This window comes from Kogia breviceps, chromosome 18 (genome assembly GCF_026419965.1).
Source record: "Kogia breviceps isolate mKogBre1 chromosome 18, mKogBre1 haplotype 1, whole genome shotgun sequence".
In the NCBI taxonomy this organism is placed as follows: Eukaryota; Metazoa; Chordata; class Mammalia; order Artiodactyla; family Physeteridae; genus Kogia; species Kogia breviceps.
In genome coordinates this window covers 423,147-450,424 of record NC_081327.1, presented here as the reverse complement: position 1 = coordinate 450,424, position 27,278 = coordinate 423,147, and the positions used below count along the sequence as shown (strand labels likewise).

General features: G+C 50.5%; 1 protein-coding gene, 1 long non-coding RNA gene and 1 pseudogene across 9 annotated transcripts; 2 read left to right on the top strand and 1 right to left on the bottom strand.

Annotated features, from left to right (window-relative positions):
• Nucleotides 1-1,413: 1,413 nt before the first annotated feature.
• ZNF135 (zinc finger protein 135) lies at nucleotides 1,414-14,474 on the top strand. Of its 8 annotated transcripts, XM_067019928.1 has the most exons (6): nucleotides 1,414-1,832; nucleotides 2,211-2,299; nucleotides 3,266-3,350; nucleotides 8,001-8,127; nucleotides 8,836-8,931; nucleotides 10,976-14,474. In XM_067019928.1, the coding sequence occupies exons 3-6, from the start codon at nucleotides 3,318-3,320 to the stop codon at nucleotides 12,688-12,690; spliced, it is 1,971 nt and encodes a 656-aa protein (XP_066876029.1). In that variant the 5' UTR covers nucleotides 1,414-1,832; nucleotides 2,211-2,299; nucleotides 3,266-3,317; the 3' UTR covers nucleotides 12,691-14,474. The 8 variants fall into 8 exon arrangements, with proteins under 8 accessions (XP_066876029.1, XP_066876028.1, XP_066876030.1 ...); XM_067019927.1 differs by lacking the exon at nucleotides 2,211-2,299; XM_067019929.1 differs by lacking the exon at nucleotides 8,001-8,127.
• On the bottom strand, nucleotides 12,694-24,160 carry LOC136793092 (uncharacterized). Its single transcript, XR_010837883.1, has 4 exons — nucleotides 24,088-24,160; nucleotides 22,468-22,991; nucleotides 21,736-21,820; nucleotides 12,694-12,986 (listed from the first exon to the last, which is right to left on the bottom strand). It is a non-coding gene; the product is annotated as an uncharacterized lncRNA (long non-coding RNA).
• LOC136793085 (protein S100-A11 pseudogene) lies at nucleotides 14,163-14,467 on the top strand (annotated as a pseudogene).
• Nucleotides 24,161-27,278: the final 3,118 nt, after the last annotated feature.

The following is a 27,278-nucleotide window of genomic DNA, read 5'->3' as shown; positions in this document are numbered from 1 at the left end:
GGGGGAATGGGGAATGTTCTCACCTTGTACACTTGGCTGCTGTACCCTGGGCCTGCCACCTGGTAGGTCTTGGTCAGTGTTCACCAAATGGCGAATGCAATCATGTGAGGGCACATCAGCTTTGAATATTATGCTGCTGTTGAAATGCACCATTTTGACAATTACATAGCAATGTGTAAAGTGGTTTTTAAATGTTCAAGTGTCTAGCCTGTGATGTTTCTTACAACCATGTACTAAATACTGGCAACTGTTCAAGCCTGGGTCAGTGTGGCAAAATGTAAACTGCTCTTGTATTTGAAGTTTTTGTGAATTTTTTCTTTCTTTCTTTTTGGCCACGCCACACAGCATGTGGGATCCTAGTTCCCCGACCAGGGATCAAACCCATGCTCCCTGCAATGGAAGCATGGAGTCTTAACCACTGGACTGCCAGGGAAGTCTCTCATTTCAATTTTTAATGTATTTTTAAACACTGGTTTGTTTTACAACAATAAAGTTTACAGTATAGTTTCCAATAGTGTTACCAAACTGAACTCGTGTCTACTTGCCCTATGTGCCAATCTAACGACACCAGGTGTGGTGAAGAAAAGTGTAGTGTTTATTGCAGGGCGCCAGATAAGGAGAATAGGCAGCTCATGCTCAAAAGACCTGAACTCCCCCTTGGCTTTCAGGGAAGGGTTTTTAAAGGCAACATTGGGGTAAGGGTTGCAGCTCACGGACTTTCTTCTGATCGGTTGGTGGCGAGGTAACAGGATGATGTTTTCGGAGTCAACATCATCAACCTTTGGTTCCAACTGGCCTGGAGTCTATGTGCTTATGGTCAGCAGTTTCCATCTGATGGGAGTCTGGTTTCTGTACAAACCACTTAGGAATGCAAGTCTGACATTGTTATCTACGTCCTTCAGGGAGGAACTAAAGGTCCTATGACTCTGCTATATGGCTGATCCACTATTTAAATTGTTACAAGTTCTCCAGCTGGACTTCTGTTCTTTGTCTCTGCTTGCTTTCACTCCTCTGATCATTAACCTTCAAGCCAGACTTTCTGAAACTCCGGGAAGGTTCAGTGGACTAAAGTTTTTCTTTAAGCAAGAAATTCGAGAACACAAAGGACTCTGTTACCAAGAGAGCCCATCCAGGGATCGCTCCCTTTCACTCCTGAACCCTCTGCCAAAATTAGTCCCCCAGCCAATCACCCACTGAGCGCCGGCGCCACGGTTATAAGGCTCCTCACACATCAGCGAGTAGGGAATATTTTTGACGGTGACACAGGTACAGGCGTCAGGACTCGAACCCCTGTTCTAGATGAATCCAACGGGAGGGGACACATGCGCAGGGAGGCCGCACGTGGCCCTCTGGGAGATGTAGTTCAGCGCCCTCCTCGCAGGCGCGGTCCCGGCCCTTGGCGGTACAGCCTTCCTCCTCCATTCCATGGAGCACAGCAGAAGGAGGGTTCCGAGCCGCTCAGTCTCGCCCCGGGCGGGAGCGGGGCGACCAGGGAGATGACCGGGGCGACCAGGGAGATGACCGGAAGTGCACGCGCCGCCTTCTGGGAGATGTAGTTCGGCGCCCGCCCACCCAGGCGCAGTAGCGGCCCGTGGCGGGCGTGACCTTCGTCCTCCATTCCAAGAAGGAGCTCGACGTGGGAGGGTCCCAGGGTGGGAGAAAAGGCAGAGCTCAGTATTCGAACCCCTCAGCCTAGGCTCTGGGCGGGGGCGGGGCGCGCCGGAAGACGACCGGAAGCGCACGTGCTGCCTTCTGGGAGATGTAGTTAGGTGTCCCTGCGCAGGCGCAGGTTGGTTGGTGGCTGCCGTGGCCTTTGTCCTACAGTCCGCCGGGTAAGTGAGATTGGGGGTGGCCGGGGCGGCGGAGGCCGAGCCGGGAGCGGGTCCAAGGTCTTCTATGGGGCCCCGGCCCGGGTGTGTACCTAACGGCGCGCGTCTGTGTCTTGTCTCTTCTGCTGCTTTGGGCCCAGGGCGGGTCGCTGGGGGTAGTATGGGCGGGGCCGAGTGGGCGGGGCCCGGTTTGGGTAGGGGTTTGGGGGGTGGTCTCAGGGTCCGAGAGGAGGGCTTGGGGCAGGAGTTGGGTACTGGCTTTGGTGGAAGGCATTGGGGTCTCTGGCTTCGCGAGCATAGTAAGAGATTGGCTGGCCGGACCCTTCAGAACCTGGAGCCAGCCAGACCTGCATCCCTTCCCTGTTTTGGCGGGACGTCCAGGGTTTGGAGAGTGAGTAAGGCCGAGGCCCCACCACAGTGTCATCTCTGGAGCTTCACTTTCCTGAGGGACTTCTGTCTAAAGAATGAAGGTGAGGGAGAGCCAAAGCACCAGAATTTGATCCTAGCCACCTGGGACCCAGGAAACAGACTCATTGTATTAAAATCTTATTGAGCACCGACTGCATGCCAGGCACCATCCAGGCTCCTTCATTAATTCAACAAGCAGGTATTTATATGTCCTGGATGCCAGGCCCATCTTATATCCTAGAGCCCCCCAACATTGTCTCCACACTGCCACAGGAGAGTCAGGGAGATGATGATAAGTCCATAAAACATCACTAAACAAGATAACTCCCATCCAGGGAACTGCAGTGAAGACAACGGAGCACAAGCTGGATGGGGTAGAATCAGGGGTGCATAGGCAGGGTTGTCAACGGACAGTACAGAGAGAAGGGAAACATGTCCTACCTTTGGCCTGACTTTCATTTTGGGCAATCAGCCAGGGAACGGATTGTAAATCACTGGGAATTGGGCCGTGCATGTAGGAGATGCTAAACAGATGCTGACTGAAGCAAGAGACTTGCCACCCAGCAACAATCGCCTTCCTGTGTATTCTGCTACCTGCTGGGCTCCATTTCCAGCCGTTTTCACATTTTAATTCCCATAAGCTCTGTGCTGGGTCACCACCTTCATTTTATGAGAGGGAAGCTGACGCACACCATACAGTGCCCAAGACCCCCGTACCGTCTGGCTTTCTGTCACAGTAAGTCATCACCCTGGAAATCATCTGTGCAACCCAGACTGTGCTCCTTGCCCACCTGGTGGTCAGTTTTCCTGTCTGGAATGGGTAAGGAAAATTTGAGCTCATACTTCACCAGTGCCTGGAATAGCACCTGGGTGCACAGCAGGAGTTCGGAAAATGCCAAGCTGAGGTTGCACTGCTGTTGAGTTTGGCCTGGGTGCTGAGCTCCTTCCACCTGCACACAGGGCTTCCAGGGCCTGGGGTTACTGGTCACCTGACACTGTCCAGTCTCTCACATCCCCTTTCCCCCTAGAACTGCCTGCCGAGGAGCTGGCTGTTCCCGCAAGAGGCCCGAGGAGGAGGGAATGACCGCCGGGCTCCTCACTGCCAGGGACCCGGTGAGTACACCACCACCTCACTCTCAGGCCTCCCAGGCTCTACCTGTGGTCCCCACCAGGCTCATTCTGCCCTCAGGGCTCTGCCCTCACCAGGAATGTGCTTTAATCAGCTCCATGTCCTCCTCCACATCTCACCTCACCACTTCCGAGAAGACCTCCTGGATTCCCCCCCACCCCGTGCCACCCTGGCAGACATGGTTCATCCATCCCACTGATGTGTCTGGCACTTCCTCAACACAGGGCTCTAGGTCTGTTCTCCCAGCTCACTCTCCTCATCCAGTCACTTGGCCAACCTGTACTGAGCACTGCCAATGAGCAGGCACCATTCCAGGCACCGTTCCAGGTACTCCAGGTAGAGGAACAGACGAGATGAGCAGAAATCTCCATCCCCGGGGGCTCACAGACCATATGAGGAATGTAAACGTGCCAAGTGTTGGGCAGGGAAATGAGGCCCAGAAGAGGGTGGGCTTGGGGACCAGGCATTAACCAGCACAGCCCAGGAGGCCTCTCTGAGGAAGTGGCCCCCAAACAGACCTGCAGGAAAGGAGAGGGTGAGGCCAGGGCCCACAGGGAGAATGTTCCAGGTGGAGGGAACAGCACGAGCAAAGGCCTGGAGGTGGGATCACTGCAGGCACCTAACATGAAGACCAGGCACACGTGTGGCAGGAAGACTGAGAACCAGGTCTCCTAGGCCGGCTGCAGGGGCCTGGGGCCTCGGGAAGCAGTTCTGGCCATTTTGGCCATGTGCAAAGGCCCGGCACACAGTAGGTGCACAGTGAATGGGTGAACAATGAATGTTTGGAACTCTGGTCAATGCTGGACACACGTCACTCTGTTCAGCCCCCACATCAGTCCCACGAGGTGGGATGAGGAGTAGATCAAGGCACAGGGGCAAGCCATGCAACTGGGAGTGGCTGAGGCAGGCGTGAGCTCAGGACCCCTGGCCTGGCTCAGACCACCCTCCCTCTGAGGTCCCCAGTGCCCAGCACACATCCCGCTGCCTTCGAGGCTCCTCCTCCAGATCCCTGTGTGGCTGCCCAGCAGCATCCCACCATTTTCTCCAGAGCACTGGCCTCTGCTGGGGTTTTCATTTTTGCCAGCTCCCTGACCCTGCAACTAGCATACAAGCACCAGGAGGCAGGCTGTGTTTGTCCTGTTTCCACGGCCTCTGCGGTGCCCAGAACGGTGACTTGCACTCAGTAGGACTCCGCAGATAACCACTGAGCGAGACCTAATGAGTCTGGAAGGTGTGGAGCAAGCAGGGAGGGTTGGTGAGAGAAAATAACACCTCCCCGGGCCCCCCAGCACAGCTGTTGGAACGGAGGGTCCTCAGGTAAACCACCCACTATGCACCGGGCCAAGGGTACACACTTGATCACGGAAGAAACTGGCCTTGTTCTCTATATCTATGAGTCTGTTTTTGTTTTATTATATTCATTCATTTCTTTGTTTTTTTAGATTCCACATATAAGAGCTAATACTCAGTATTTGTCTTTCTCTGTCTCACTTATTTCACTAAACATAGTATCCTGCAGGTCCATCTATGCCATTGCAAATGGCCAATTTTCATTTTTTTATGGCTGAGTAGTATTCCATCTGTGTGTGTGTGTGTGTGTGTGTGTGTGTGTGTGTGTGTGTATGGCACATCTTCTTTATCCGTTCATCTGTTGATGGACACTTAGCTGCTATGAACACTGGGGTGCATGTGTCTTTTGGAATTACTGTTTTTGTTTTCTTCAGATATATACCCAGGAGTGGGATTACTGGATCACATGGTAGTTCTATTAACCCATTATCTAAATGTCCAAAGTTGAAGAGTAGGAAACAGTCCTCAGGGGTCCTGCCACTGGAGACCCCCACCCATTTCATTTTCCTGGCCACTCTCCATTGGCTCTTTGTCTCCCCAGCCCCTCTTCTGTGTATTCAGGCGTCATTTATGCACAGTGTAGACTTATCTGAGTGTGCAGCCTGGCAGCTGCCTGTACGGACACCAGTGGATGGTGCAAATGAGGCACAGGAAGTTCCCGGCCTCCCTGGGGCTCCCTCGTGCCCCTCCCTCAGTCGCTGCTGCTGTGACATCTCAGGGGTCCTTGTTTGTCCAAGGAGGAACCGATAGGAGGATGCGAGTTCCTTGCCGGCCCAGAACTTCCATTCTGACCCCCGGGGTGTGTTTTTCTCTCACTTGTCTTTCAGGGAGGTGGTTCAGCCACATGGCCAGTAGGCAGACGTGCTGGACCCAGACTACCCAAGTTCAAATCCTGGCTCAGTCCTTTCTCCCTGGGTGATTTTGGGTGACTTCGTTGGCATCCTCCCCGGGTGAACAGTGGTTGGATGTGATCACCTGTGGTCTGGGGTTATTTAGTGAGCAATCCATGTGCATCTTTCAGCACCATCTATGTGTTTGCTCTGAATTTTTTTTTAAGGTTCACAAATTTAAAGTTCTTAATGTATAAAAACCCTGATATCTTTCATAGTGATTTCTAGGTTGATGAATTGGCTTATTTATTTTTTTAAGGCCACACAATCCCATAATGATATTCTCATTATAAAAATGTCAAGCAGCACTTATAAAGGCCCCCTTGCTCCTCAGCCCCATCTCCCAGGCTTCCGTCTAAAGCTGCCACTGCTGTCACTTCCACGTGCCTCATTTTCCTGTGTCTATGTACACACTTTCAGACAAATATTAGAATTAAAGCTTCGTTTCCTTTTACATAAATAGCACTGGGCTGGCAACGTCCCACCATCCAGGATTTTTCCACGTGGAAGGTTGTTCCCCAGCTGTGCGTATCAGTGCCCCCCGTCTTGTGCTTGGCTGCAGGTTTTCCAGAACCTGACTTTGGCTGCTCTGCCACGATGGGCATCGAGGCCGTTACCAGTTGCCTGTTGCGACGTTGCAGCAGGGGAGCAAGGTTCTCGGGGGAAGGGGGAGATGGAGGGGAAGCGGAATTGCTGGCGTCACAAGTGTATGTGTTTTTAAAACCCTGCCAATTGTGAAAGTAATCCATGCCTGGGTACCAAGCCAGCCTCTTCTCAGAAGGACCACACTCTCTGTCCTCTTGTTTGCCTTTGACTTACTGACATGTCAGCTCTTTGCGCGTGCTGGCCACTAACCCTTTTCCTTCCATTTATGTTGCAAATATTCATTCTGCTGTCATGGGTCCTTGAAGTGGCTTGTAAAGACTTTGTCATCTGGAAGTCATAAATTTTGATTGCTGAATGTATTATTTTCCTGTCGATTCTGTAACAAATCCTAACAAATTAGTGGCTTAAAACCACACAATTTATTATTTTATGGTTCTGGAGGTTAGAAGTCTGTAATACATCTCATTGGGCTAAAATCAAGGTGTCAGCAGGGCTGTGTTCCTTCTGGCAGCTCTAAGAGACAATCCACTTCCTTGCCTTTTCCAGCTTCTACAGGCCTCCCACATTCCTTGGCTCCTGACCCGCTTCTCTCTTCAAAGCCAGCTTTGGCCATTTGAGTCTTCCTCACATACTATTACTGTGAGGCTGACTTTTCTGCCTCTTCCCCATTAAAAGACCCTTGGGATTATATTGGGCTCACCAGGATATTGCAGGATAATCTCCTTATTTTAAGATCAGCGGACTAGCAACCTTAATGCCATCTACCATCTTTTTTTTTTTTTTTTGGCCGCACCATGGCATGTGGGATCTTAGTTTCCCGACCAGGGATCGAACCCATACCCCCTGCAGTGGAAGCACAGAGTCTTAACCACTGGACCGCCAGGGAAGTCCCCTCCATCTGCCATTTTAATTCCTCCTTGCCACGTAATCCAGGGATGGTAGTGACACAATGCTGCCTACCACACTCATTTGTCTTCTTTCTGACTTTTAGTGTTTTATGTTTTATTTGTGAAGACTTTCCCTACCACCCATTTATTAAATTCATGGCCTATACTTTTCCAACGTTTTCCTTTTTTACATTCATCTCTTTAATATTTCTGGAATTTATTTTTATTGATGGTGAGGTAGGGATCTACTGATTTTTCTCCCTAACAGAGGGCCAGTTGCCCTGGTGTGTCCATTGCTTCGAAATGCTCCCACTACCACACTGATTTTCCATGTATACATGGATCTTCATGTACTTGAATTTAATTTACACGTGAACAGATTCTTAATAAAGTTACCCAGATTCAGTCCTTGGATTTGCTGCTTACTAGCTTTACAACTTTGGGCAAGACACTTAAGCTTTCCCAGTCTCTGTAAAATGTGCTCGTGGCAGCATGGACCCTCTCATCTCTTAAAGAGGGCTTTGTTTCATTCATTATGTAAGCATCTTGGACCCATCAGGATGTTATTTTGGCCAAAGGGTGAGGCAGGGAGCCAACCTGACAGTTTCCAGATGCTCCTTCCCTGCTGCCCAGACCCAGCTGCTTCTCGGAGGGGCCACCCACACAAGCACACTTCCTGTGAACCCAACACGCCAGGACTGTCCTCCCCTTCACTGATGACGCATCAGCAGCATTTCTCATTTCAAAAGACTCTTCTCCAGCAGGGTCCCAGGCCCCACAGTAAAAACCTGATCCAAATCCCCAGACCCTCCCACCCACTTGGCCAAGGCCCCCGTTCACCAGATGCTGCCACTGGCAGCCACGCCGGGGACACTGAGGATGCTCACGTGTGACGTTTCAGGAGCAAGTGACTTTTGAGGACGTGGTCGTGGAGTTCACCTGGGAGGAGTGGGGGCAGCTGGAGCCGGCCCAGAGGACCCTGTACCGAGATGTGATGCTGGAGACCTTTGGGCTCCTAGCCTCTGTGGGTGAGGCCACCCCCGTGCCCCTGATGGTCTGCCTACAGTACAGATTCTAATTTTCCTGGGATTAAAAGTGGGAGTAGATCTAGGCCATAAAAGCAAATACTTGGCCTTCAGGGACCTGTTTCAGTGCAGAGAATGTCAATTAGGATGTTTTGGTTACGAATGACAGACCCTAGCTAACAATGCCAGCAGAAAGTCATGGGGTAAGAGGGACATACCGGGTCCCGTGCCCACAGAACCCCGGGTACACCTGGATCTTCCAGTGATGCTCTCGGGCCCCCTCTGCTGCCTGCCCCCGTACCCCTTTCTGCCTCCATTCGCAGACAGGCCCCTCTGAAGGTGACAAGACAGCTGAGAGAGTGCCTCTCCCAGGTTTGAGACCAGCAGAAGAGGCAGGCTCTGTGTCCCAGGCACCCACAGAAGGCCCCTGGGTTGTCTTGGTTTGGCAGCCAGGTCCCCTCCAGGCTGGTCATTGTTGCCAGCAGGCACAGGACGAAGCAGAGCTCTGATTGGCCACACCGGGGCCAGGGATGGGGTCGGGGACTGCGTGAGGGGAGGAGGGTCCCTAAGGAATGTCAGAGGCTGTTACCACACCATGGCCTCCTGGAACCCCAGCCACTTGGGTCCTGGAAGACTGAGGGCGGAGTGGGCAGAAGGCTGGGGAGGGTCCTGGGACACAGATGCTCACTCCATGGCTTTCTCCCTGAGCAGGACACTGGCTCCCAAAGCCGGACGTCATCTCCCTGCTGGAGCACGAGGCAGAGCTGTGGCTGGTGGACAAGGGAGCCCCCCGAGGTGTGTGCACAGGTGAGATGAAAGCCCTGCAGGTCTGGGGGGAACCCATTCACCCCCTAGGTTCTCTCTCCATTTCTGCCCTCAGATTCTTCAGAGCAAATTAACTACTCAGTCTTTCAGGGAACATTCACCAAGCATCCATTTTGCTGTGAGTGAGACCAAGTTCCCATCTTCACTGAATTTACATTTTTCGTGAGGCAGAGGGGTACACGATTAATAACTAAAATAATAATAACAGTGAACAAGATGATTACAGATTATGATGAATGCTGAGAAATGGAAGCAGGGGATGAGGTAGAGATTAGGACTAGGGGAGAGGACTGAGCAGAGAGATGAGGGCTAGCCTCTCCAAGGAGGTGGTGTGTGAGCTGAAGCCTAAACCATGAGAACAATGTGACCATGAAACAATCTGGGAGGACAGAACTTCAGGCAGAGGAAACAGCAAGCACAAAGCCACCAAGGCAGTGCAATAGCCAGCTCTTGCCATGTAACAAACACTCCAGCCTCAGTGGTTTAAACCAAAGAATCACTTATGACTCATGTATCTGTGGGCTGGTGGATCCAGGCTGGGCTCTTCCATGTGCCTGTAGGTTGGCTGGGTAGTTCTGCTCTTCATACCTCTTGTCCAGCTCCTGAGACCAGCAGGCAAGTCTGTTGGGAGTGGGAGTGTCCCGGCCCTCTAGTGACAGGCCCTGACCCTATGTAAGCAGTGGCCCATCACCAGGCCCTAAGAAGGGATGGGCCAGTGTGTAGGGGGGGTTATAACATGGTCTCCCTAGCCTCGAATAATAACCAGTCCTTACTTAGTATATCAGCTTCCGATTGGTGCTGTGACAAATTACCACAAACTTAGTGGCTTAAAGCAACACAAATTCCCTTATAGTTCTAGAGGTCAGAAGTCCAAAATGGGTCTCCCTGGGCTACAGTACAGTGTCAGCAGGGCGGTGTTTCTTCTGGAGGGTTTGGGGAAAATCCGTTTCCTTTCATTGTTCAGCTTCTAGAGACTTCCCACATTCCTTGACACAGGCCTTATCCAGCTTCAAAGTCAGCAATGGCTGGTCAAGCCTTCTCACATCATGTCCCTCCTGCCTCTCTCTTTCACACTGAAGAACTCTTCTGATTACATTGGGCCCACCCTGATAAGCCAATGAAGGTAATCACAGATGATTGCTAATGTCAAATGATGAGCTGCCTAATTCTTCCTTGACATGTAAGCACAGATTCAAAGGTTCCACAGATTAGGATGTGTATATATTTGGGAGCCACTGTTCTGCCAACTACATCTGGCTTGACCTTTTTTATTTTTAGCTTTTCACTAGAGTGTAACATAAATGGGAAAGGTGCCCATGTCACACTTTTAGGCCAGTTCGGTGTCAGGGTGGGGACACCGAAGCCATGGCTGTGCAGAGAGGGCCAAAATGAAGGAGGAGGAGGAGCAAATATATCTGTTCGTTCAGCGTGCCTGTTGAGCTCTGCTCTGGGCTGGGGGTACTCCAGGCCCGGGGCGTCTGTCAGCAGTTTCCCTGGATGCTAGCTCTCTCCTCAGCACCGTCTCCCACCCTCATTCTCTGTGCTCCCCCTGAAAACCTCATCCACACCCCTACACCAAGTCCCCCACCCCTGGTTATTCTCTGTGCTTCTCCTCCCTCTCCTGTTTCTTCTCTGATTTGCAGAACTCTTTTTTTTTTTTTTTTTTTTTTTTGGTGCGGTACGTGGGCGTGGGCCTCTCACTGTTGTGGCCTCTCCCATTGCGGAGCACAGGCTCCAGTTGCGCAGGCTCAGCGGCCGTGGCTCATGGGCCTAGCTGCTCCGCAGCATGTGGGATCTTCCCGGACTGGGGCACAAACCCGTGTCCCCTGCATCGGCAGGTGGACTCTCAACCACTGCGCCACCAGGGAAGCCCATAACTCTATTTTTTTTAATGGACAAAGCCACCTGTGTTCTTTGGACCTTTCAAAACCATCAATTTTATTCTTCCATCCACCCACCCGGCCACCACAAACTCTTCCCCCAGAACTGGGATTAAGGGACATTTCCATTTTTCTGTTTCTTTCAGACTTTGAAACTAGACAAACCAAACTATCAACTGTGAAGCAAGACATAACTGAAGAAATACCCAATAATGCCCTGGTAGAAAGCTTCCTGTGGGAAAGTCTGTGGAACTCCAAGGGTGAAAATGCTGAGGGCCACTGGGAACAGGGTCGCAAGAGGCCAGATAGCCATGTGGTGCAGGCTGCCTTCATGCCTGTGAAGACACCCACTCAGGAGCAGCAGCAGGGGAATGGGTTTGGGGAAAACTTGAGTCTGAGGCCTGATCTCCCAACTCAACCAATGACTCCTAAAAGGCAAGGCCCCCCCATGTGGGGAACACATGGAAAGAGGGAGAATCCAGACTCAGATACTCAACAGAAAACCTGTGCAAAAGAGAAGCCCTACAGATGTGAGGAATGTGGAAAGGCCTTTAGTCACAGCTCAGCACTCATTGAACACCACCGAACACACACGGGAGAGAGACCTTACGAATGTCACGAATGTGGAAAAGGCTTCCGAAACAGCTCAGCACTTACCAAACACCAGAGAATCCACACTGGTGAGAAGCCTTATAAGTGCACTCAGTGCGGGAGGACCTTCAACCAAATTGCCCCACTGATCCAGCACCAGAGAACTCATACAGGTGAGAAGCCCTACGAGTGCAGTGAATGTGGGAAATCCTTCAGTTTTAGGTCCTCCTTCAGCCAACACGAGCGGACACACACAGGTGAGAAGCCCTACACGTGCAGTCAGTGCGGGAAGGCCTTCCGGCAGAGCATCCACCTCACCCAGCACCTGCGAATCCACACCGGGGAGAAGCCCTACCAGTGTGGAGAATGCGGCAAGGCCTTCAGCCACAGCTCATCCCTGACCAAACACCAGCGGATCCACACGGGGGAGAAGCCCTACGAGTGCCAGGCATGTGGAAAAGCCTTCACCCAGATCACACCACTGATTCAGCATCAGAGGACACACACAGGCGAGCGGCCCTATGAGTGCAGCGAGTGCGGGAAGGCCTTCAGCCAGAGCACGCTCCTGACCGAGCATCGGAGGATCCACACAGGAGAGAAGCCCTACGGGTGCAACGAGTGTGGGAAAACCTTCAGTCACAGCTCGTCGCTTAGCCAGCACGAGAGGACGCACACGGGTGAGAAGCCCTACTCGTGCAGTCAGTGCGGGAAGGCCTTCCGACAGAGCACACACCTCACTCAGCACCAAAGAATACACACCGGGGAGAAACCCTATGAGTGTAGCGAGTGCGGGAAAGCCTTCAGCCACAGTTCGTCGCTGACCAAACACCAGCGGATCCACACTGGGGAGAAGCCCTACGAGTGTAACGAGTGTGGCAGAGCCTTCAGCCAGCTTGCTCCACTCATTCAACACCAGAGGATCCACACGGGAGAGAAGCCCTATGAGTGTAACGAGTGTGGCAGGGCCTTCAGCCAGAGCTCCCTCCTCATAGAACACCAGAGGATTCACACCAAGGAGAAACCCTATGGGTGCAACGAATGTGGAAAATCCTTCAGCCACAGCTCATCGCTCAGCCAGCATGAGAGGACACACACTGGGGAAAAGCCCTACGAGTGCCAGGATTGTGGAAAATCCTTCAGGCAGAGTACCCACCTCACTCAGCACCGGAGGATCCACACAGGAGAGAAGCCATATGAGTGCAGGGACTGTGGGAAAGCCTTTACACACAGCTCCTCCCTTACCAAGCACCAGAGAACTCATGCTGGGTAGACCCACTCCACATGTTCCAGGACACAGCAAAGCCTTAAGCCATAGCGCATCGCTTACTAGATTTGACCCAGTCATACTCCTGAGAAACAACACAAACATTATACACAAGCCTTCATGCTCAGCAAACTCCTCACACCCCCACAGAGAGTTCACATTTAAGGAAATGATTGTGGGAATACCGAGCTCTGGGTCATCCATCCTGGGATATCAGATCATCCAGACAGTAGGGAAGTGTGGAGTTAATCACTGTTGAGGACCTTCAGCCATGAGTGGCCACTAATGCTTCATTATACAACCTACAAAAGAGAAATGGTAAAAATGTAGTGGATCTGGGGTGGCTTCTAAGGATTCACCATATTCCAAACCAGAGATTTTCAAAGTGGTGACAAACTCAGCAAATGCCTTTCATATAAAAGAACCAAACGCAGTCAGAATTTATCATTATTGTACATTACATTCTTGGCAGGGGTTGCTTATGAATGGTGCAACTTGACTCTGATATTCCCTAAAAACAATATGGCAGAGTGTTCCAGTCATGAGAGTGGCACTTTATGGAATCACCATGAATATTCAGCTGTCTCAGTACAAAATTTTCTGATTTGCATGTAAATTCTTTGGTCAAGTTACATGGCCACCAGCCTCACAGATGTGAATGCCATATGACAAAGTATCCATGTACTATAAACAGATTTTATAGTAATATGCATTATGTTGCAAAAAGTTAATCTTTATATGCAATGGAATTGAAAACATTTGTATAGGAAGACTTGAAAGGTAAAGCCACTTCTATGGAGTCTTACAGATTCTGAGATGGCTTTTGCTGCTCTGTTCTTGCTATAAATTTTTCTACAGGACTCATAGGCATTAGAAATGCAGATGTTGCTATTTCACAAAAAGAGGAAGATTTTTTTTCTTTGTTAAGCCACCATCTTATGAGCAAGAGCACACCCACATTGGAACCCTATGTTTTGTAAATTTATCTCTTGAGAAATGTACAATTTAATCTTCTTTTGAACAGTTTTTTTTCATTGATTCTTTATCCTAGCGTTTAATAAGCTTTTGTTTTTATAAAATTTAACTTGAAGGCAGTCTATAGTATTTCACTGAACCTTGAATCCACTAACAGCAGTCACCCTGACAACCGTGATCCTTAAACAGTGACTTGTCACTTTCATTAGAACCCATATGTAAATTGAATTGGCTGGTTTTGGTCACTAACCATCAGTTAGGGTTATAACAATCAGTTTAACTTTTCTAATCACAATGCTAAGATATAAGCTTCCAGTTAACTTGAAATTTCTCCCTTGGGGAAACCATGTTGCAAATAGTCTTCGAATACTGTTCCTCAGTATGCTTGTGGAATGCCCCCTCTTTTTTAGACTTAATTTCAGTCATTTAAAAACCACGTGAGAAAATCATGGCTTGCTGCACCGCTCCCCGCTCACAGCCCTGTGCCTCGCTCCTCTCTGAACATGGTAAAAATATCCAGCCCTACAGAGACTGAGCGGTGCACTGTTTCTGATTGCTGTTTTCCAAAAGCGTGCTGGAAGGGATGGTAACAACAGCAAACTCTCCAAGGCCGAGTTCCTTATCTTCATGAATACAGAGCTGGGTGCCTTCACAAAGAACCAGAAGGACCCTAGTGTGACCACACGATGAAGAAACTGGACCTCCACTCTGATGGGCAGCTAGATTTCCAAGAATTTCTTATCTTATTGGCGGCCTGGCCATAGCTTGCCATGACTCCTTTATTAAGTCTCCCTCTTCCCAGAAGTAAATCAGAGGAGCCCTTGGACTTGGCCTCCAGCCCCACTCCCTTTCCTTCAGCATCCCAATTATCATCTACCCCTCACAGCCCACACATACCCTGAGCCAGGCACACCCACCACCCCATGCAGGCCACTCCTGCTGGTAGTAATAAAACAATATTGTTTTTTAAAGCACACACTGGAGAGTCAGTAAATTTGTGCAAGGGAGGGAGATGACTGGGAGGAATATAAATTAGATTGATGGAAACAGTAACCAGAAGTTGCAAAGTAAATAGTAAAAATGCATCTTGGGTGTATACATAATCATGACTAATGATACCAACATAATCATCTCTAAATTACTCAAACTGATGGAGAGACGTCACTTATTGTTCACTCATTAAATGTCTACACCCCTACTACAGGCACTGTCATAGGCTCTGAGGATACAGTCAGCAAGACAGACAAGGTCCTGCCTTCACTGAGGTTACCTTCTAATGTGTGTGGGGGCACAACAAGTGAATACTTGTTGAATACTACAAGAGTGACAAAAAAACCACTTAAGAAAATCAGTAAATAGTTTATAGCAGCACTCTCCAATAGGCACAACGTAAGCCCCATCAGTAAATTTGAAATATATTGTAATAGTCCCATTTAAAAAGAAGAAACAGGTGAAATTAATTTACTATTTGCCCTTATATATCCCAAATGTTACCACCTTGACATGTTGTTTATATAAAAAAATCGCAAGTGAGATATTTTGCTTTCTTTTTATACTATGTCTTTGAAATCCAGTGTGTGTTTTATATTTACAGTACATTTTAATTTGCTGTAGCCACATTTCAAGTGCTCATTCGCCACATGTAGCCAGCGAGTGGCTGTACAGGACAGGGCAGCTCAATAGCCTTGGTCCTTTGGTCAGGTGTTCTGTCCTCCCTCCCTTTATTACATGTATCCTCTTCCCTTTCCCTGTGCTTCTATCCTTGTGTAGCTTCTTGTCCTCAAGGAAATTAGATGTACTGGGAAGAGCAGCATCAAAGTCAGTCAGAATAGAGAGAAGGAGACAAAGTGAAGATTGGCCAGAGATAATAACACCTGCATTATTGTGTGGTGGATTGGGAGGTGGGGGGGTGGGTCTCACATTAGGAGCCTCTGCACTTGTGGTTTGTTGGCTTTTTTAGAGGCTTGCCCTGATGCCTTGGTGAACACCTGTTTTATGACTTACTGCTGTTCTTAGGTTTTTTGGTGCTCATGTTGTCCCAGATGTCCCAGATGTTGTCCCAGTCCCTTCAGAAAAGTTCCTGCCATCCCTGTGACATGGCTTCATCATTTTCAGTATAAGATGTTATAAACTCATCTTGTTTCTACCCTGAAATCAGCCCCGAAATCAGCCATATTTCTGCAGGTCCAAAGAACTGGTTCATTTTAGTAGGGGATGCTATTCAGGACCAAATCTGAGTGCCAGGTGTGCTCATTGCTACTAGGTTGTCTACTGCTGAGCTAGGAAATAAAGGCGCATGTATAAACACTTATATAGATACACACAAAAAGGTATATGGGTGCATATACATACACAGAAATACCTCCCATTCCAATCTGTGACTCCCCTTGTTTTTATGTCCCTCTTCAATAGCGAGAATGCTGAGACCCCTAAAATAAACATACTAATTTGCTGAATTCTAAAATACTTGTAAAATAGTTTCAGAGTTGCTTTTTTCAAACCACTACAAAAAACAAACCTACTAAAAGAAATTTAGAATTTGTTTGCTGTTCTTCTTCCATCACCACCCTGCCCAACACATGATAAAGCACACAAATGGATGATTTATTCTACAGAGAGACAAACATATCGCCAGGTGTCCCACTTGTTAACCTCAGGGGAAGCTGGGTTGGGTCAGGCATTAGGGAAAACGGGTCTGTGCTGAGGGTCTTAACTCCCATCCAAAGGTGCAGGGACATGAACCATTGAGAAGAAACTTGGTAAGAACCTGGGGAGGATTAGATTTATCTGTCCCAGAGTCTCCCTCTCAGAGCAGTCTCCACTACAGGAAACCAGAACCTCCTACTGCAGAAGCCACGCTCCTTTCCCCACACTTCTGGGAAGCCTGGGAGGGTTTCCCTAAGAGCTGCCTCAGTTTGTGTGTGGCCTCTCAGGAGCCCAACTCTCAAGAGACAGTTTTTGTCGGCCAGAGGCTGGAGCTGGAGAGCTGGTTGTTTCACTGAGACTTCTGGAAACTGTCCTTTCTATAAACTCAGGTGCTCACTGGTTGAGAGAGCCCTGAGTTACATTATGTTTTGAGGATTGGGTTTCATGGATTGGCCATGAAGTAAATGAAGCTGAAGCTCCAAGGTCCTTCACTCTATTGCACCCCTTCCAAAGCCTAACACCTCATTTTATCTTAGTAATTTTTTTTTTTGTGGTACGCGGGCCTCTCACTGTTGTGGCCTCTCCCATTGCAGAGCACAGGCTCAGCGGCCATGACTCAGGGGCCTAGCCCCTCCGACGCATGTGGGATCTTCCCAGACCGGGGCACGAACCCGTGTCCCCTGCATCGGCAGGCGGACTCTCAACCACTGCGCCACCAGGGAAGCCCTATCTTAGTAATTTTTAATTCTTCTTCCCAAAGAGGGACTTCTCAGTCGTGTGAGCGACAGGCCCAATGAATCTGGACTGATCCCTCACTCAGGATACTCAAGAAACACACACACATTTATAATGAAGATGCTCACAAATTTTATATATGCACTGAACACATACATACCAAATCTTGTACACAAAAAATTGTGTGTACAAAAAAAAATTGTGTACAAAAAAATCTTGTACACATACATACCAAATCTTGTACACACAAAAAATTTTTTTGTACACAGAAAAAAAATCTGACTGGAAGGACAGATACTGAGATGTCAAAAGTTCCTATTAGCTGGAAACATGAGAAAAATTTTTTTCTACTTCATTTCTTTCTTTTTTTTTTTTTAAGTTTTCCATGATTGGGAGAATTTTTTTCAAAATGGTGAAAAATGAATTTTATTATAGAAGTGCTGTAAATAAAGAATTTTCAAGGGAATTCAAAAAGCAAAATCAAATGCAGCTAAAATTCCACCATGTTTTATAGTTACAATATAACAAATATTTGTATTCTACTTCTTGAGCTATACTTAGAAATTTTTCTTCCATGTTGCTACATAGTCTTCTTAATTATCATTATGCTTCATTATTCCTTTGAATGGTTCTACCAAAATTTAAGTCATCGTTCCTCTGTAATTGGGTATTTAACTCCATGTAAATAGGTATCCTAGTCACTTGTATATATTTTACTTTTAGTATTCCACCTAGATCCAGAAAGGATTTCAGCCTCTCAATGTATGTAGCTTTCTCCTTTTTTTCCCCACTAATTCTTTAGGAAAAATCACCACACCTGAAATTGAAAGTTCAAGGAACACAAATGTCAAAGTAGTTCTTAAGCAACTGGGCTGTTTGTGTTCCAGATAGTTGCACTGGTTGACACTGATTTACAAAACTCACCAACCCAAATAATAATGGGGGTCATGTATTAGTCTGCTCGGGCTGCCATGAGAAACAAAAACCAAAACACACAGGCTAGGTGGCTTTAAACAGCACATATTTATTTTCTCACCGTTACGGAGGCTGGAAGTCCAAGATCAAGGTGCTGTCAGGGTTGGTTTCTGGTGAGACCTTTTTTCCTAGCTTCCTCTGTACACACTTGGCAAGAGAGAGCAATCTCTGCTCTTTCTTTTTATAAGGACACCGGTCCCATGGGATTAGGGCCCCACCCGTATGACCTCATTTAACCTTAATTATCTCCCTAAGGCCCTATCTCTAAATTAGGGGTTAGGGCTTCCACATATGAGCTGGGGGCAAGGGGAAGGTGGGAAGGGGGGCGCGGTGGCACGCAACTCAGTCCATTACAGAAGGTATTTAAGCATCTCCTTCCCATTGGAACTCATTCCCATCTTGCCAGGTTTCCATTTATGTGGTTTACCTTCCCCCTAGCCCTATGAACACAGCTACCCTCTGACACTCCGTGTGAACCCACTAACACTCAAGCAGCAGCAACCACCACAAGACTGTGATGTGAGTGAGGAAATAAATCCTCTGTTATGTTGAGCCCCCGTGATTCGGGCTCCATTACAACAGACTGCCTGCCCAAACACAGTGACAGAAAGAGGCACCAGTTTCTCTATCCACAGAAAGCAGTTAAATTTATGCTCAGGCAACGAAAAGCTGGAACCTGAGATTAAATGCAAAACTCAAAAGATCGCCTTACGTAGCCCAAGTAGTTAAGTTCCCCTTGCCCACATAGACGGATCTCATCAAGCTTTATTGGTGTTTTCAACTGGTTTTGATCAGTCCCCCCGACTCCCTGCCTAGTAAGATATACATTGTACATTGCAACCAGTTCTCATGTTTAGATGTATGGCTGAAAAGTTTCACAAAACAATATTTGCCTTTACTACATTATGAATTTTGACCTATTTTATTCTATTTCATTGCTCTGTGATGCCGGTGGCCACTCGCTAAGTTTGCAACTCACTAATGGGCTGAGACATGGTTTGAAAACACTGCATTACTAGGCTCCGAGTGTTTCTGTGATCTTTGTAAGCCTCTCCATACCCACGTGAGTTAAACTGGAGAACGGTACGCTACTGAGGACTCAGAAGTAAACCTGCCGTCACATATTTACGAAAAAAACAAAACAGCGGGCAAGATTTCTTCTGAACAGCAGCCCTGGGACGTTCTAACAAGAGGAACAGACAAGGCTGACCTCAAGAAAGAGCTGGCAAATCACACACTTTAAGGCAACTCTACACTTTGCACAAAGACCAATGTTCCAATGTGTGGGTGGTGCTGAAATGGTCAGAGAAAAAAGCAGAGTCTCCTTTCACTCCTGGCGGCTTGTGCTCACAGGTAAGCATCTTTACAGCTGTGTTTGCAAGCTGAGGGCGTCACGGGGGCCCTTCCTGGGCTCTAAGTGCTTCAGCCACCTTAGCTCGCTTAGAAAACAAGCAGACTCACATCCACACAGACACCGCAGGAAGCCACGCAAGGGTTCCGAAGGAGCCCAGTGTGTTACTCTGAAATTTCAGGCAGGTAGTTGTCCTTCTCTGGGGGCACTTACAGCAAAGTGGCTCATCTCCGTGCCTCAGCGTGCACAGGGCAAACATCACCCTGCATGTTCTCCAGGAGCCCGCCAATCCTCCACTGGCATGGGCTCCACATGCAGCACGGGGGCGCCCAGGGCGCTCTCCAATGCACTGACTTTCTCCTCATGGGAATTCTGGTGCTCAGCCAGGGCCAGGCTGAAGTGGAAGCTTTCCAATAGCTCTGGCACGTGTAGAGCTTCCTGCTGTGGCTCTTGAGATGATCCGTGAACGGGAGATCCACACAAAGGTCTCCCCGCAAGTGCTGCCCACCTAGGGCGTCCCTTGGGACACCCCCCAGGCTCATGTACTGCAGGGCAGCACATGGCTAGAGGTGGCCCACGTGGCCAGGGACCCTGCACTCTGCCCAGCCCAGGAGGTCTGAGGGACCTGTGAGGCCCAAGGGCAACAAAACCTGAGTCTCGATGCAGAAGAGCAAGGTGCACGAGGGCGGGGAGGCGGCTGCTGGGTGGGGGGCCGGCCAAGGCCAGGAGTCCTGGTTGGTGGGAGGTGGGACCTGGGGACAGCAGACGCAGCAGGAAGGGTGAGGAGGGGAGCTGCTGCTGGCAGCCACAGTGCACCCTCAGGGGGACTCAGGGTGCACCAGACACAGCCGGAAGGACAGGGAAGAGGCCATGGAGTCACCACAAAGTGGGCTGGCGGAGAGCCTGCAGTCAGGGACCAGCTGGCCAGCACTCCCCAGGAGGCAGCGGGACGGCTCGAGTCAGAGCCCTCCTCCTGGTCTTAGAGAACTCCCCCACCCTCACCCACTGCTCAGGGCCAGGCTCGTCCCTTAGCTTCCTGGGGAGGCAGCAGCCTGGGTGCCCAGCCCTGGAACCTCAGCCCACCCCCGCTCCTCGTCCTCTGGCCTCCCTGGGGCAGCTGGCAGCACACTGATGAGGGAGGGAGGGAGGGAGGTTGATAAGACAGGGTGGGACAGGCCCTGTGAGCTGCTGGGCAAGTGGGCCCCCACCCACCCACCTTTGGCTCAGCCTTTGTGGACCTGGCCTCTCTGGTCTTCTCCTCCCTGATGCTCTCCTGTTCCAGAAGCACGGGGTCTGGAGCAGGAGAGACTGGGGAGAAGAGAAGACAAAGCTGAGGAGACTAGATCTCACAGCTGGGCACCCCCAAGCCAGTCAGGGAGGCCCCAGCATGGTCACATCACAGCAGGCCCCAGGGTTCCACTGACCCCACGTGTGTCCTCAGTTGACAGAGCAGAACAGCCAAGAAGAAAGCAAAAAGCAGGTCAAGCTCAGCAGGGGCCCTAGATATTCAAAGAAAAGCCCCAAAGAAGATAACACACTTTTCTACCCATCAGGTTGGTAGAGATCTTAAAAAGCAACAATATGCAGTGCTGGCACAGATGTGGGAAAATAGGCACCCTTGTATGCTGGCACTGTACATATATGCTATAGAACTTTTGGAAAACCATGTGGAAATGCCCTTTGTCCAATGGTCCTGAGGCTCCCACCCTACCCAAACAGAACTAACTTCCCACACCCAGGCACATGTCTGAGGACGTTTCACTGCAGATTTACAGGAAGAGGCAGAAACTTTAACGGCAGCAAAATTCCCACTCTAGGACAACAAACGGTGGATCCTGTGAAACGCCATGGAGGTGAGTAGGAGATGGCATTGGATATCGAGCCACTGCCTAGAGGGGCCTGGGTGAGTGAGGGGTTGCTCCATGCAAACAGCCAGTGCTACAGGCATCATTTCCAGGGAAACGGGCTGCCAACCTCTGCAGAGCCCGTGGGCGAGATGTGTGCATACACGGGTGAGATGTGTGAGCACTCAGGTGAGATGTACAAAAGAACACGAAGGGGCAAATGCCAGGGTGCACACCTTGGTTTGATTAGCAGAGGGTGTGAGGGAGTGGGGAGATTGTTACTTTCTTCTTTAAAACTTGATGCTTTTCACTGTTTCTGATAAGCACATATAATCTGAATCATCTCTGAAGAGGAATTTAATTAAAAATACTCGTGACATTCACAGAGCCTGTGGGGAGAAGTCGGAATTACAGCACAGACTTCCAGGCCTCAGCTACCTGGCTTCCCTTGGGCTCCCTCAAGAACCAGCATGATGTCTCCCTCCTGGCCTTTCCCAACCACAGACTCTGGCCCACCACACGTACCCAAGAGCTGGCTGGTCACTCACAGGTCTCGGGGGTGCCTGGGTCTTCCTGGGTTCTGGGTCTTCGCTGGCTCTCGCCGGCCCACCTGGTAATGGCAGACAGGAAAGACTCAGTGTGCTTCCCTGTGACACACTGCCTTGCTCAAAGCTGTGGGTGGACCCCAAGTGAGATCTTGATGACATCCCCGTTTACACCTAACGGGAGAGTAAGCCCAAGAGGTTCACAGTAAGCCCAAAGGGCTGGGGGTGGGAGACAAACATGGACCCAGGCTTCTGACCCTGAGCCCAAGGCGCCACGGCCCCATTACCACCAGTCCATAGGCCTTGCCCTCAGATGTGGTGGAGACTGCCCACCCAGCCCCAGTGCTCCCCTTCTTCCCATAAGGAGACGGAAGTGTGCCGAGAATACATACTTAGTTTTTAAGGGGCTGCTTCCTTACATCTGGAAGGTAGATGTGAGGGCAGGAACCCAAGCAGCCTTCCTGGCCCATGAGGCAACCATGAGGGTAATGCCCCTGGGCAGGGTGGTGGGGCCCAGATCCCTGCTGACTGAGGAGCTGCCCCACCAGCTCAGAGTGTTTAGCTTCTGTGCCTATTATACATGAGGGAACTGAACTCTCTCAGGTAACCCGCTGGCTGGGGTCTGGGCTCCATGCTGTCAGTGTCACTCCTTCCAGGGCTGATCCCCTCCCATTCCTCAAAGGCATACTCTCCTCTGGGGAGGTGGCCTCACCTGGCTCTGCCAGGGCCTTGGTGAGGTCCTCTGCCAGGGGCTTGGTGAGGCTGCCTTCGTGCAGCTCTTGGGCTGCTCTGCCACCATCCTGGGCTGGAGCTTGTCGAGCAGGATGCCCACGAACTGCTCCATCACCAGCAGCTCCATCACATGCTCCTTGGAGTGCACCTCAAGCTGCAGCCACTCTCAACACAGGTCCCGGAGCCGGGCCAGGGCCTGGTGGGACTGAGCCACCTCCTGGTAGACAAAGTTCCGGAAGTGCAGGCAGGGGAACTCCAGGTCAGCAGGAGCCCTTCCAGGGTTGGTCTTGGGCCCCTCCTACTGGTCCCCAGCTGTTGACTCCAGTGTGGGCAATTCCAGGGGACTTGGGGAGTTCCTGGGGGTGGCAAACGCTTTCTCCAAAGGCAGCATCTTTCCAAACATGCAAGGCGCCTGTTGTGGAGGGTGAGTTTACAGGATTGAGGCTCCAAGGGAGACAGACCAGGGATGACAATATGCTCTGGGATCTTAGCCAGAGTCCAGACCTGCAGAGGGACAAAGAGGTACCCACACAGTGAGAGGCACGGGCCTGTGAGTGGGAGTTCAGGTCCTGGCCAGCCCTCTCCCCATCCCCAGCTGATCCTGAAGGGTGGAGGCAAATCCCCTTCACACAGGGCTGTGCAGAGCTCAAGCTTCGCTCCCACCTCCAGGCCCAGCCCTACCCCCATGTCGCCTTCTCCCCACATTTCCACATCAGATGACTCAGGGTATTCACAGCGTCTCCTGGCCTCACTCAGAGGTTACTCACTCATTATAAAGGGGGAAAAAGTGCCTTTAGAATGAAAAACACGTGGAGCAAGGAGTGTCTTGAGTATCTCAGCTGCCTTCCTCAGTCCCTGCCAAGAACGCGCACACTGGATCCGCTCACGAAGAGAGACAGACAACCAAGAGACATCCTGCGTGACCGGCCTGGGCACCCCAAAAGCCTCAAGACCAGGAATTTAAGGAAGTCACAGTCCCAAGGAGCAAGCAGAGGAAAAGCAACAATGTGTCACGCCGGGCCCTGAACTGGCTGGGGAGCAGGAGAAGACATGTCTACAGGACGTTGTTGGGGTGACTGGGGGAACAGGGACCAGACCCTGGTATGGAGTCAAGGATGGTGGAACTGTCCAACTTGGTCTCCGATGAGTCAGCTAAGAGACAGGTCTGAATATGATGGGATGGGGGGGGGGGGCGGAGAAACTGGAGAGAGAGGGGTAAGGGCGAGAGACAGAGGTGTGCAAAACATAAAATACCAACAGGTGAATCTGAACAAAGAGTATGAAGAAGTCCCATCTGACACTATTTTTAAAAGGTCCAGAAAACAATCCTCTGTGGTCCTCAATGCCCGCTGCCGGCTGACCCATTCTTGCCTTTTCCCCGATATGGTTTCCCTCGCCCACCTAAGAGGTCCCAGAGCAGAGGCAGGCACCTCACTCAAACCGAACCCACGCCCGGGTGACGGGGTAGAGACGCAGGGCGACCGGCCGGCAGAGACGACCCCGCGCTCCAGGCCGCAGCCCAGGGCGGCTTGGCACCGTCCCCGGCTCCCACCTGAGCGCCCACCACAGACACCCTCAGCCGTCAAGACCCTCCGGTCACCTCGGGACGCAGCTGCGCGCGTACACGGGCGGGGCCGCTACAACTCGCCCGTCAGGAACGGTACTTCGCGGCCGCCAGCCTGCGTTACTTCGGCGCCGCGGCCCCGGGAGCCCGGCGCGATGGCATCGGGCCAGCCTGCGCGTGCGCGGAACCTGCGACGCACAGAAGGCAGCAGGCCATCGGAGCGGACGGGAACAGAGAGAAGACGCGACGGCAGACCAGACAGCCAATCAGAGGCCGAGCTAGCCTAGCCTGGCGTCCGAACCCCCCCTTGCGCCTGCGCCGTCCTTGATGCCATGGCAACGGCATAAACAAGAGAAGACCCAAGAGACAGACGGAGAAAGGAAGAGAAAAGACACATACGCAGAGACAGGGAGCGGGGCATAGAAGGAGACACGGACGCAGAGACAGGGAGGGAGAGAAAGGTGAGGACAAGAGGCGCGCACATCCAAAGATGGAGAGACCAGAAGGCCCAGAGACCCCAAGATAGTGAGATACTGAGGAGGACAGACACAAGGATACCAACAGATGGAGACACAGAGAAAGAGAGGAAGACAGACTCAGAGAAGGGGAGATCCAAAGCTTGGGAGACTCTGATGTGGAGAAAGACCCAAGACAGGGACAGGTAGAAATGGGCAAGCCTCGAATAGGGAAAACAGAGACCCTGAGATAAGAAGACCTAGAGATGGAGACAGAGAAGGTGAGAAGCAGAAATGGGGAGACAACAGAGACAGAGAGACCTACAGCCTTAGAAATAGAGGTGAGGGACTTCCCTGGTGGTGCAGTGGTTAAGAATCCGCCTGCCAGTGCAGGGGACACGGGTTCGAGCCCTGGTCCGGGAAGATCCCACATACCACGGAGCAACTAAGCCTGTGCACCACAACTACTGAAGCCCGTGTGCCTAGAGCCCGTGCTCCGCCACAAGAGAAGCCACTGTAATGAGAAGCCCGTGAGCCGCAACTCGAGAAAGACCACGCACAGCAACGAAGACCCAATGCTGCCAAAAACAAATAAATAAAAATAAATAAATTTATTTTAAAAAGAAAAAGAAATAGAGGTGGGGATACTGAGAGACAGGGATGTGGGGGCAAAAAAAACGGGTTCTGCGGGCTTCCCTGGTGGCTCAGTGGTTGAGAGTCCGCCTCCCGATGCAGGGGACACGGGTTCGTGCCCCGGTACGGGAAGATCCCACATGCTGCGGAGCAGCTAAGCCCGTGAGCCATGGCCGCTGAGCCTGCGCGTCCGGAGCCTGTGCTCCACAACGGGAGAGGCCACGACAGTGAGAGGCCCGCGTACAGCCAAAAAAAAGGGGGGGGGTCTGCATATCCAGGGAATTGACAGAATTTGAAGACTAGCCATGCTGGGGGCTTCAGGAGCCGCTGAAATGGAGGAAAACGTAAGAGAAGCGACTGGAGTGAGTGATGTCCTCCAAAACCCCAAATAGGTGTTGCCACTCTGGTAGACAGGGCCAGGGTCAGGATGCTGCTTCCCATTCCAGAATTTTTTAGAGGGCAGTTTATGAGGCTGTCATTTTGTGCAAGCTGATTTTTTAAAAAATGTTTCTCTGAACAGTTTATTTTACATATTTATTTACAACAATACTCCCATTTTCCGGTATTCGGTTCCATGAATTTTAACTTATATAACCGCCAACACAATCAGAACAAAGAATAGATCCATTGCACCAAAAACTTCCTGAAGACATACAGATAGCCAAAAAGCACATGAAAAGAGGCTCAACATCACTAATTACTAGAGAAATGCAAATCAAAACTACAATGAGGTATCACCTCACACCAGTTAGAATGGCCATCATCAAAAAGTCTACAGGGCTTCCCTAGTGGCGCAGTGGTTGAGAATCCGCCTGCCGATGCAGGAGACACGGGTTCGTGCCCTGGTCCGGGAAGATCCCACATGCCGCGGAGCAACTGGGCCCGTGAGCCATGGCCGCTGAGCCTGTGCGTTCGGAGCCTGTGCTCCGCAACGGGAGAGGCCACAGCAGTGAGAGGCCCGCATACCGCAAAAAAAAAAAAAAAAAAAAAAAAAAAGTCTACAAACTATAAATGCTGGAGAGGGTGTGGAGAAAAGGGAACCCTCCTACACGGTTGGTGGGGATGTACATTCGTACAGCCACTATGGAGAACAGTATGGAGGTTGCTTAAAAAATGAAAAACAGTGCTACCATATGATCCAGCAATCCCACTCCTGGGCATATATCTGGAGAAAAATATGGTTCAAAAGGATACATGCACCACAATGTTCACTGCAGCGCTGTTTACAATAGCCAAGACATGGTCTGGGAAGATCCTACATGCCGCGGAGCAACTAAGCCCGTGCACCACAACTACTGAGCCTGTGCTCTAGAGCCCACAAGCCACAGCTACTGAAGCCTGCGTGCCACAGCTACTGAAGTCCACGTGCCTAGAGCCCGTGCTCCGCAACATGAGAAGCCACTGCAATGAGAAGTCTGCACACCGCAACGAAGAGTAGCCCCCGCTCGCCGCAACTAGAGAAAAGCCCATGAGCAGCAACGGACACCCAACGCAGCCAAAAATAAATAAATAAATTTATTTAAAAAAAAAAAAAGACCCAACGCAGCCATAAATTAATTAAAATAAATAAATAAATAAAAATAACAATAAATAAATGACAAAAAAGAGAGACCTCCACCTGGTGAAGCTAGCTAGCATTCTGGTGGGGAAGATGCAAACAAAGGACAAAATGCAAAATCTGTCGCTATCAAACACTCACTGCAAACTCAGCGCACAGACCTGGGTCAGTTTTTGGAGTTACGGCTGGTGGCCATGACTGCTCCAACCTCCAGCACTATCCACAACTCAGAAACCAACCAGATTCAGGGAACACGCTGCCCAAGGAACAAGGCAGGGCTCTGATTTTCACTGTCATGCAAGCTTCTTACCACCCGGAGTCCAGGGGCAAAGAGCTCCTGGCCAGCAGCCCCATCCCCTGAAGGATTCCGGCTGTTACCGAGCAAGGGGAGCCATGGGGGACTTGGAGCAGAGATGGTACGTGATGTGACACATGAGCTGACGGGCTCCTACTGGGGAACTGACGGTGGGGAGGGCAGAGTCAGCGGAGCAGGAAGCAGTCCCGTTACAGGGAGAAGGGGTGGTGCAGTGGCTGAACTCTGGAACTATATTGGAGGTACAGGCATGGGACTTTCAGGCAGA